This window comes from Chiloscyllium plagiosum, unplaced genomic scaffold, assembly GCF_037043375.1.
Source record: "Chiloscyllium plagiosum isolate Xiang-an unplaced genomic scaffold, Cpla_swu_hap1 HiC_scaffold_3, whole genome shotgun sequence".
NCBI lineage: Eukaryota > Metazoa > Chordata > Chondrichthyes > Orectolobiformes > Hemiscylliidae > Chiloscyllium > Chiloscyllium plagiosum.
Window position 1 is genome coordinate 80,218,145 of NW_028270141.1, and position 12,136 is coordinate 80,230,280.

The following is a 12,136-nucleotide window of genomic DNA, read 5'->3' on the forward strand; positions in this document are numbered from 1 at the left end:
CAGTGTGGAAACAGGCTCTGCAGCCCAACAAGTCCACGCTGACCCTCTGAAGTGTAACCCACTCTGACCCATTTCCCTACTCTATTAATCACCCAACCTGCACATTTTTGGATTGGATTGTGGAGCATTTGTTAGGGTGAATAGCTAAGATAGGAGAGTCCAAAACTAGAGGGCATAGGTTTAAGTTGAGAGGGAAAAGATTGACAAGTGACCTGAAGGCTAACTTGATCACACAGGAAATTTGGCATGTCGGTAAGGACTCTCACCAACTTCTACAGATGCACAATTGAAAGTACGCTGTCTAGGTGCAAAACGGCATGCTATGGCATCTGCTCTGTCCAAGATCATAGGAAACTACAGAGGGTGATGTGCACAGCCCAGGCCATCATGGGAGCCAACCTTCCATCCATGGACTCCATTTAAGCAACTTGTTGCCACGGAAAGGCTGCCAACACCATCAAAGATGCTTCCCTCCCCCAGTAATGATCTCCTCCAATCTCTTCCATCAGAGAGAAGATACAGAAGCCTGAACACACACACCAGCACATTCTGGGACAATTTCTTCCCAGCCATTATTAGACTATTGAATAGACTCTCTGGCCTCAAATAATGCAGATTTTGCTACTGTTGATTTCTCTTGTACACCTTGCGCAATGTTACCTGTATGCCTCTGCCTATATCTTTTGTTCTGTACACCCTTGCTTACTATGATCTACCCATACTGCTCGTAAACAAAGCTTTTCACTGACAACAAATAAATCAATCAATCAGAGGGTGGTATGTGCATGGAACAAGCCTGCCAGGCAAAGTGGTGGAGGCTGGTACAATTACAACATTTGATGGGTACATGAATAGGAAGAGTTTATAGGGATATGGTCCAAATGATTTAATACCTGGTTGGCATGGATGAGTTGGACTGAAGGGTCTGTTTCCATGCTTTACATCTTTACAACTCTATGTCTCTAACCTTACAATCTGCCATTAGAGTGTATTGGAAGAATTTACAAGTTCATATTCAACCAGTTTGTCTACATTGTGAATGCATTTTTCTTGATCATCAAGTCCCAGTTCGGAACTTTGGATTCAAGTGTCTGACTTAAATATCCACTATATCATAAGGCCTACAGCAATATTCTTAACAATGTTTAAGATTTTATGTTCTAACATATAATGTACATGACATATACACAGGACAATACTACAATTGATTTTTTAAAAACAAAACTTCTCTGTAAGGGTGCTGAAGTTATTTGATTTTTCGGTGATAAATCTCATGGAATTTTATCTGTACTAAATCTCACAGTTGGTATGCACTATACCACTTGAATATGCTCATGATATTATCACTATCATACCAAGTGACTTGAGGGTATGAAAATCTCAGACTCCAACTTAACGAGAGCCATTCGAAGCATGACAAGCTGATGGAAGGGCTACTGTCTGTAATCAATTGTTTAATATTAGATGAGACATGCAAGTGCCTGTGACTCTAATATATGTGTATAACAGGTGCTGTATTAAATGCTTATTAAAATTTCCAAGACCACTTTATCCACACCTAGTTCTTATGTTGTAAAATTTAACATAAGATTGCCATATTATGTATTACAAATACTGTTCTGGAGGCAAAGCCTATGCAATGGTGACAGATCATGGGTACAGTGCAGTTTTTTTTTAAAAGGGTGAAAGCTGTCAGAGTCAGATATTTGCCAATCTCATTAAACATTGGCTTAACACCAGCCTTGCTTTTCAAAAGGATTGGCAAAATAACAGCACCTATTTTTGAGAAAAGAAATCTGTCAAATTCAACAGCCTGACAGCTAAGTCAGTGACTTTCTGCTTAAAATATAAGTTCTGTTAAGCCAGAAGTCCTGTCTCTCCTTTAAAAATAAATGAATTATCAGTCTGCTTTCTAGTTTAAAAGTAAATACAGAGCTCTTCTGAATGAAATGGAGCTTTTGAAACACTCAAATGCAGTTTTCTAAACTAATTAGTAATTGGTTCTATCACTTTGTCTGTCCAAATCAGAGGAAAACCTTGATGACATCACCACTCCTTATTGGGTGTAAATGCCACCTAGTGGCAGACATATACTGGTGCAGACTCTATCTCTTAAAGTAAAAGTACTTAAAGACATTAAAGAAGCAACAACAGTGAAAAATAGTGTCCATTGCATGGTGGCAGATCAAAAGCCAATCAGTCTATTATACAAATGCTAACCTTCTGTGATAGTTATCTACTTGCTCCTATTCTACAGGTTTTATCAATTTTCCACTGTCTAAAATTAGCCACTTCACCTGGATTCTGTGGCCAACATCTTATTTGGTAGGGTATTTCAAATCCTAATAATGTTTTGTTTTAAAAATGATCTCCCAATCTCTCTCTTTGGTGATGAGTTCCAACTTAAGTCTTAGTTACCATTTCACTGTTAAGTGAAAATAGCTTCTTCCTGATTGACCTTATCAAAATCTTCTGTAGTTTTGAACATCATTATTAGAACCTTGATAGAACTAAAGAAAAACATAAATTAAGTCCAGAAATTTGAGGCTCTTCTCATAACTAAAGCATTCATCATTACTATCACACTATTGAAATACAATTTAAAATTTAAACAGTGGAACTCCAATGGTACTTTTCTGTTTGCATCATTGGTTCCACTGCATTCCATTTTCACATAATTTTCCAAAAAAAAATTTGTAAAAGAGGGTGGTTCATTGCACATATATAGGGCTACTGAGAATCATCAACTGTTACAAAAAGTAGAGAAAATGGTATTAATGCTGAGTAAGAATGTTAATTGACAGCACAACAACAATTTAAATGATATCCGAATTCCCAACTCACCATCAGAAAAATGCATTGTACCTTAAATCAACAAGAGTGTGGACCATTATAGGAAGTCATACAATCTCACCCTTTGCAGGAGTCAGCATATCATGTTCTGAGACTTAAATATAGGTTTTGGGAGGCAACTTTAATAGTCAATGAGAAGTTACACTGGATTTTTATTGTTTAACTTCTCCTAAGTAACTATTAACAGAAGCATTTCCAGACCCAGTGGAAATACCCTCCAGAATTATCAATTTCTCAAGCAATTCACAGAATCATAGAATGCTTATATAGTGCAGAAGTCCATGCGGCCCATTGAGTCTGCATGCACCCTCTGAAGAGCATCCCACCTGGATCCAGCCTTCCATCTATCCCTAAAACCCCACATTTCCCAGGGCTAATCCACCTAGACTGCAATGGATACGCAGTCTAGGTGGATTAATTACAATATGTGGTAATTTAGCATGGCCAATCCACTTAACCTGCACACCTTTGGATTGTAGGAGGAAATGGGAGCACTCAGTAGAAACACATGCAGGCACGGGGAGAACATGCAAACTCCACACAGTCACTTGAGGCTAGAATCAAATCCGAGTCCCTAACATTGTGAGGCAGCAGCGCAAACCACTGAGCCACTGTGCTGTCATAGTGCCTGCAGGATCTAGGATTTCACAGAGTCCCAATAAGTAACTCCACTCTGCACTGCTCCAAGGATTGACTTCAGGGTCATCAGAATATCTGGGCCTGTATTCCAGGTTTCGACCTCAATATTGATATCTCAGCCTGCCATCGTCTTCCCAACCTTGGGCCAATACTAGCATATTTTCCACCCTTGCTGAACCATAACCACAGATGATCTAGCTGTACAATGCTATTATTATAAACATTTTAACTTCACTCCCCATTATGCCTGTAACCATGCATGACCTTCCACCCAGATCTTCCAGTCTCATATGTATCATGAAGAAGAATTTGACACATAAGTGGTTATGTCATAAACAATAGAAGTTAATTGAATCAGCAAAACAAATTATTTATTTTAAAGTAAGTATAGCTGTAATTGTAGTTAATGAATGCTTTCAGGAATTATTGGGCATTAATAATATGTTACTTGGAGTATTTCTTGCCAACACCTCAGCATAAAGCATATTTGTTTTTTTGATATTTCCTATGAAGCTGTGAGAAATTGTTCTTCAATAGATTGTTCTGCAGGGGTAATTTACTGACTTTGTGTTGTTGGCAGGACAATCTCCTGTTGAGTGTGCATATTGGATATTCTCACACATGCTGCACGCTATTTTCAAGCTGTACTGGAAAATGGTGCAAAATACATGCTGAATTTTTGATATGTGCTCTCACTTAGAGAGACTCCCTGCTGAAAGTGCAAAGTCAGCAAAGTGACCCTTACTTATTAGAATTCTGGTTTTACATTCTGTCATTCATGGGATTACTAATGAACTACCCTTTTTCCATCACTGCGAACATTTGTATTTTCAAATTACTTGTTCTGTCAAATTAATCTGGATTAGTGCCCTACCATTTTTTATTTCATATTTTATTGACTAAATTAATTTACGTGTATATGGCTAAAATAACAAAGCAATTGTTACAATTTCTTTGATCTAAATATTGCAATCATTTGAAAGAAACACAAGGTTCATCTGTGTGGAAGAACTTTTTCTAATCAGAGCATAAATCCGGTTATTTTTCCATAGGATGTGGTAGAACAATGGCCTAAACTAAATCAATGGAGAATTTGGGTTGAAAAATACAATTAATTCTAATCATGGAAAAAAATTTCAGTCATTAGCACTCTCATGAGCAACTTTTATTTTAACTGGATAAATGTAAAATAATAGAATTAACAAGTAAGTGGCAACCTTGATGCCACTGTCTCTCCGTGAAGATAATGCTCTGGAGCTAGATAACATTAACTGGGCCACCCAGCATCAACCTATGCTCCAGAAAAATAATCAAGGCAGACCAATCCTACAAAGTCCGACTCAATGACATTTAGAGTCTTGTACCAAAATTGGGAGAACAATCTAATTAAATCATGATCAAAGTCAATGATCCAAGTACTGCTATCAGCTTTCCTGACCGAGTCCTATCCTATAAGTAGGACAGACCCAGTTCGCAGGTGGCAGTGCAGTCATATATACCTGTGAGAAAGCATTGGCAATAGTGATCACCACACAGAAGGCTTTTAGAAACAAGATCCCAACCTTACACTGACAAGAGCAGCGATTGTCTTTTGTGAGGAGCCCATTAACAATGGCCTGGGTTCTGGTGGGCCAGCTGTACCCAGGGTTAGAGATGGGAGATAGGTGGGTTGTGTCCCGCATGGGGGATGAGCTGCTGTGCCAGGAGCGGGAGATGGGGGTGGGCCGCCTCTGTCCAGAGTGGGGAGATTGGGGATGGGCCGGCTATACCCGGGGATGGTCGAACTGCCCCTGTCTAAGTCACTTTTGCTCACAACAGATATTTGCCAACCAACCTGTTCAGGAATTTTCTGACACACCTCAGAACAGGGTTGGACTTGAACCAGGGCCTCTTGGCGTCACTACCATTGCACTATGACAGCCATTTACGTCACTTACTTTACCAATAAGTTAAAAACAAAGTCAGATGTCAACAATTATAAGCTGCTTGACCTCCATATTACAACGACAGAGTCAGTAATGACTGATGACGTGAAGCAGCAGTTGTTTTCTGAAGAGTAGTCTGACAAAGGGATGGGGTGTTGCTGCTGAGATTGAGCATGGACACCCAGGTATTGTCCATGTTTTCTTCACAGACAGAAATTCATGAATATACTAAACAAAGTATCCACTGAATTAACCCCAAACATGTCTGCCTTAAATAGCATTGACCAGAGCTTTATCAATAAAGATAGACCATTAAGAATGGTTATTTGATCAGCACTGGCTAATTACCAGATCACACCAATCTCAAAATTACTGGATTAAACATGATGCACATCAACCTTTTAATTTATGCCTGAAATATGAAACAAATAGCAATGACATTTATGATTCATTTTTCTTTTTATCCATTACAATTACAAGTAGAAGATCGTGCAAAGTTAAGTGTTACTTACCTTGCCGTACGGCCAATGTGGTTGTGTAAACCAGGAACAGGAGGATGTAGTTAAGAAAGCTCTGAAATACTGGAGTGTTGGCATGGAAGTCCTCCACCAAGTACTTGCTAGTCAGGCCTATACCACAGATCAACAATGACAGCACCTGGCCCAGTGCCAACGACAGCAGCAGCTCTCTAAAGGAACAAGTGATCTGCATATTAGGGCAAAATCAACGACCAGAAGACAAATTCTTTCACTGACTGGCAACACAATTCGCGCCTCAAGGGAGCCATATCACAATTAGGATGGAGATAAAACCAAAAGATTTACAACCTTATTGAAACATCTAACTGCTCAATAACTGATTTTATTTTTACCAAGTTCAGAATTTTCAGCCAGCATGTCCAAAACTCAGAACAGGCAATTGTCAGCATGACTGCTTTCACAGCTCAAAGCCGATGGGTAGAACTGCAGTGTAAATTCAAAGAAGCTGTGTTTTCTGTGAAATGACTTGTCACATCATCATTCTCAATGTAACCAGTGAAAGGAAAGTTCTTGACCTGTGGTGACAACTTCATTCACACTTAATACTCGAAGAGAGGGGTCTCAGAAATTAAAACTTTCAAGAAAACCAAAGTTTATAATCTTCCAAAAAAAAAGCTTGTTTTAATGGCATGGTGCTCTGTATCATTCCCTATGATGTGGCTTTGAGCTTTAGATTTTAAAACTTTCTGCACATACTTTACACTCCTATATCACTGGAGTTACCATAATATATGTTTTGGGGATTTGCATTGTAATCCATAAGAAAAACTCATAATATCAAAATAATGTTTAAAATATACCTTTTCTCAAATGGCAAAGCTTTCTCTTTTTAGGGGTCAAAAACACGTCAGTATTCTTCTCCTGACCCCACTTTAACATCAGAACGCAAGGAATTGTCATTGTTCGCTAATTCTGAGTTTAGAAAATGATGTATCTTCTAAGAGTTGTTCAATGCTTATCCTTCAAGAATAGATTGAAAGTTAACTGTGAGGTGCAGAATATTCATTTTTTTATAAATTAATTAGTTTCACATATTTTAACAGTGCAAAGTGCTTGTTCATTTTTTTTTGGATCTTTTTTCCTTAGTTTGGTTTAGAGAATGGCAAGGCAAATTCAGGTTCTTTTCAAATGTTTCAAAAGAAACTATTAGACTTTAGATTTAATCAGCAAAACCTCAGGAAGAAACAGTATGGAATATTTCAATTTAAAGTGATTTTGAAGTAAACAACAAATAGTAAAATTTCTTTTCAGAAGCAGAAACAATCCTTCAGGTGAAAAGGTCCTACCTTAACTTTTTTTTAAAACAGTTCATATGGATGTTAAAGATTCTATGTGTTTAATCAAAGAAGACCAGGGGGTTATCCTGGTACTGTGGTCAACATTCTTCACTCAACCAACAATAACATGCAATAATTCCCTAGTCGTCCCTCTCATTGTGTTTTGTGGATCATTGCTGTCCCAAATGGCAGCTACAGGACTCTAAATAACACCACTTCAGTACAAGGCAATTCTTAATACATAAGCTCTTCGAAATGTTTCTGAAAGATGTGATTAGGCACTGTATATATACAGGTCTTCCAATGCACATGGAATTGCTTTGGATCAGTAGCTGCACCCTCATGTTCTCCAGTTTCCCAGTTAAGTTCTGTGCAGCCTTCAGTATTGAACAAAGGTGCACCACATGTTACTGCTGCAGACTGGAGAGAAAATAAAGTGCTCCCTGTGCCATTTAGAGAAAGTGGCTACATGTGTTTAATGAGAACAGACAGACTAACAGTTTTTTTTTAAAGCTTAGCTCTTTCATGTTTCGCAAGTTCTCTCATCACAGGCAGAAACAAAATACAAGACCATCACGTCAATATAATGCAGGCATAACTTTCGATCGCTATTTGACTGTCAGAACTGAAATACATGAAGGTGTGTTTCTGCAGATGCTCCAAGTGACAATGAAGTGCTTTGATTTAAAATATTTTTGATTTACTGTTTTATGTGCATGTGTGTCCTGCTTAGCATTATGTGATTAAATTTACCTTTTAAAATATTTTTCACCTCTTCTGTTGTTGCTCCCCTTTGCTTTTTAACCACCTATTACTAGGCTGATTCATTGGACATAGAGGCAAATTTATCAAGAATGGTTAAACAGGTTAGGCCTTTATTCATTAGAATTTAAAAGAATGAAAGGTGTGCTCAGAAAACATACAAGATTCTGACAGGGCATGACAGGATAGATGTTGTGAAGATTCTCCACTAGCGGGGGAATCTTGAACTAGGGAGTATGTTTACAGAACAAGGGGAACACTCATTAAAAACTGAGATGCGAAGGAATTTCTTCTCCCAGAGGGGTAGTAAATGTCTGGAATTCTCTACCATAGAGTATGGAGGCTTGATCACTGAAAGTATTTAAAAAGGATATAGATAAACCTTTGAAATATCAGAGCTGATGACTATGATGACCAGACACGAAACAGGACTTGGGCAAATCAACCATGATCGTGATGAAAGGTGGGGCAAGTTTGAGGGGCTAAATGGCCTACTTTTTCTATTTAGAGTCGTAGAGTTGTACAGTACAGAAACTTTGGTCACAACTCATCCTTGCTGACCAGATATCCTAGTCCCAATAGCCAGCATTTGACCCATATCCTTCTAAAGATGTGTTGAGTTCTGCAGGCCCATGATACAGCAATGATACCTAACTATGCAATTCTCAAAGTGTGTTACACCCAACTTCAATCTCACAGGCTTTAGAAACCAAGCATACATAATCTGTTGCAATCAATATCTCTTTCAACAGTTTAGAACATAAGAAATACTTTAAACTTGAAATGATTCAGAAAAGATTTACAAGGATGTTGCCGGGTTTGGAGAGTTTACTTTACAGAGAGAGGATGAATAGGCTGGGGCTGCTCAGATGTTTCCTACTCAGATGCCTTTTAAATGCTGTGATTGTACCAGCCTCCACCACTTCCACTGGCAGCTCATTCCATACACGCACCACCCTCTGCACGAAAAAGTTGCCCCTTAGGTTCCTTTTAAACCTTTCCCTTCTCACTTTAAATCTTTGCCTTCTAGTTTTGGATTCCCCTTCGCTGGGGAAAAGGCCTTGACAATTCACCCTATCCATACTCCTCGTGATTTTATAAACTTCTATAAGATCATTCCTCAGCCTTCGATGGTCTGGGGCAACAGCCTCAGCCTATTCATCCTCTCTCTGTAATGTCAAAAAGGAAGAGGCAATCAGATTCTAAAGAAGAGGAATTGATATCATCGTTAACGTAAATCATAAAGATCTGACAGACAGAGAGAATTCACTTTAGTATGAGTACTTAAAAGGAGTGTTGTTGGGATTCATGGAATTATATTTTACTGTGTATTTCAAAGTCTTTAAATTTGTGTTATATGTACATTGATTTATTCCATTTTAACTTCAAAACTCTTCTGCACATCACTTTTGCTTTATTGTGAAAACCAAATCTGTAGCACTGTCTGTGCCTCAATAAAAGAAGACCTTGTTAAAGCCTAAAAATAAGTTATCTATCAAGCCAGATTTCAGGGTGGCATTTGATCTATCCAGTAATAACATTAGTTGGTATCAAAATATCTCCACCATTAATGCTTAGATGCAGCAGTGTGTACTGTCTACAAGATTCAATGCAAAATTCACCAAGGTCCCACAATAGCACCTTCCAAACTCATGGCGACTACAATTGACTTAGACAAGGCCAACAAGGACATGGGAACACACCACCTAAAGGCTTCTCTCCGTGCCACTAACGGCCTTGAGTAGGAAATATATTGCTGTTCCTTTGGAGTCATTCAGTCAATAACCTGGAACTCCCTCTCTAAGAGTACTATGGGTGGACCTACACTAAATGGATTGAAATAGTTCAAGAAAGTAGCTCCCAATGACCTTCTCAAAGGCAACACAGAATGGAAAATAATTCCAGTGATGCCCATTTCCCATGAATGAATAAAAAAGACTTCCATTCACTGAATGGCAGTTGATCTATGATCACAAGAAACCATCTTGTGGACATTTGGCTCCCAGACAGCTGCATGATGCATTTGTCCTTTGAGAGTCCATATGCTTCAAAACTTCTGGTCAATGTCCAGATTCTTTCAGGAGTGGCTACTAAAGAATGAGGGTTATTTTCTGAGGAATTGGCTTTTCATAGAATCCCTACAAAATTCCAACTCTCACAAACACTAACCAGTGCATCCATTAGTATAAAAAGAGGCCATTTGGTCCATCAATTCCACACTGATCTTCCTAAGCACATCCCATCCTAACCCCATGATCCCACATCTACCATGGTTAACCCATTTAGGCCTACTCATTCTTGGACACTACAGGACAATGTAGCATGGCAAATCCACCTAATCTGCGCATCTTTAGATTGTGGATAGAAACTAGAGCACCCAGTGGAAACCCATGTAGACATAGGGAGAATATGAAGAGTAACCCAAGGCTGGAATCAAACCCAATCCTTGGCATTGTTGCAGCAGTGCTAATCACTGAGCCACTGTGGCACCCACATGACGCTCATGCTTCTGATGTTCATTAAGCACTCAGATTCAGATGCACTATAGCCAGAACTATCTACAACATGGACCTGCATTAAAGAAGCTCTTGTGCACCCACTGCTGTTATTGGTCAGGTATCGTGTTCCAGTCCAAGTGTCTCATATTGTGGTCAGCTGCTGTGCACTCCACAATATGAACATCCAAAGACGGCAGAAGTTGGAAGAAAGGGAGAACTTGGAATGCTACTCTTCCTCAGAGGGGGTTCTCTAGCCGCTCGTTCCATACACGGTCCACCCTCTTTGTGAAAAAGTTGCCCCTTAGGTCTCTTTGATATCTTTCCCACCTCACCCTAAACCTATGCCCTCCAGTTCTGGATTCCCCTAACCCAGGAAAAAGACCTTATCTATTTATCCTCTCCATGCCCCTCATGATTTTATAAACTTCTATAAGGTCACATCTCAGCCTCTGACACTCCAGGGAAAACAGCCCCAGCCTATTCAGCCTCTCCCTATCGTTCAAATCCTCCAACCTTGGCAACATCCTTGTAAACCTTTTCTAACCCTTTCAAGTTTCACAATATCCTTCTGATAGGAGGGAGATCAGAATTGCACACAATATTCCAAAAGTGGCTTAACCAATGTCCTGTACAGCTGCAATATGACCTCCCAACTCCTATACTCAATGCTCTGACCAATAAAGGAAAGCATACCAAACACCTTCTTCACTATCCTATCTACCTGACACTCCACTTTCAAGAAACAATGAACCTAAACTCCAGGATCTCTTTGTTCAGCAACAATCCACAGGACCTTGCCACTAAGTATATAAGTCCTGCTCTGATTTGTCTTTCCAAAATGTAGCACTTCACATTTATCTAAAGTAAATTCCATCTGCCACTTCTCAGCCCACTGGTTCATCTGATCAAGATCCCATTGTACCCTGAGGTAACCTTCTTCACTGTTCATCACACCTCCAATTTTGATGTCATCTGCAAACTTACTAACTATACCTTCTATGTTCACATCCAAAACAATACATGAATGAACCAATTAAAATTCTGGATACATTTCACATAGCCCAATGTAAGTTCACTGTAAAGTAAGTGATGTAATATTAGATATATACTAGAAAGTTTGGAAAGGAAATAGGTAATTCCAAACTCCTGGACATACCCGAGAGTCTCACCAAATTAAGCATCAATCACAAAGAGAGCTAAACCCAGAACAATATTTCAAACAAACTCTGTTGGTTTCTAGGACTCCTGCTGGATATTCCCACTTGACCCTGGTATGGGTTGATTACTCGATTTACTGTTCGACATTACGGAACAGTGTGTATCATTCAAGTAGTGCCAACCAGCGCGAATGATGTGATCATCTGGGTGCACAAGTTCTGGAGAATTGCCAAATCTAAAAGAATGGTACATTCTCATAAGCTGAATGTAGGACAATTCCTAATTGCTTTCATGGTTACTGTGAACAGCTGAAAAATACAAGATTTTCTGGACTCCTTCCAGTAAAAGTCCAGAGTGTGGTCAGTTGGATTGTGATCCTGACGACATCTGTTCCTAGCTGTCTGAAACAAGACATTAACGATCCCTCAGACTGCACGCTAATGCTGATCACACAAGAAAAACCAACATGTAAAGAAATCGTTCCC

At 39.1% G+C, this 12,136-nt stretch overlaps 1 protein-coding gene across 2 annotated transcripts in view; it reads right to left on the reverse strand.

The window, feature by feature from the left end:
- Nucleotides 1-12,136, reverse strand: part of slc35f1 (solute carrier family 35 member F1) — a 294,891-nt gene that overhangs the window by 180,587 nt on the left and 102,168 nt on the right. For both annotated transcript variants that reach the window (XM_087981104.1, XM_043684483.2), the window contains exon 2: nt 5,930-6,105. In XM_087981104.1, the coding sequence (XP_087837230.1) occupies nt 5,930-6,105 (176 nt within the window). The remainder of the gene's footprint in view (nt 1-5,929; nt 6,106-12,136) is intronic.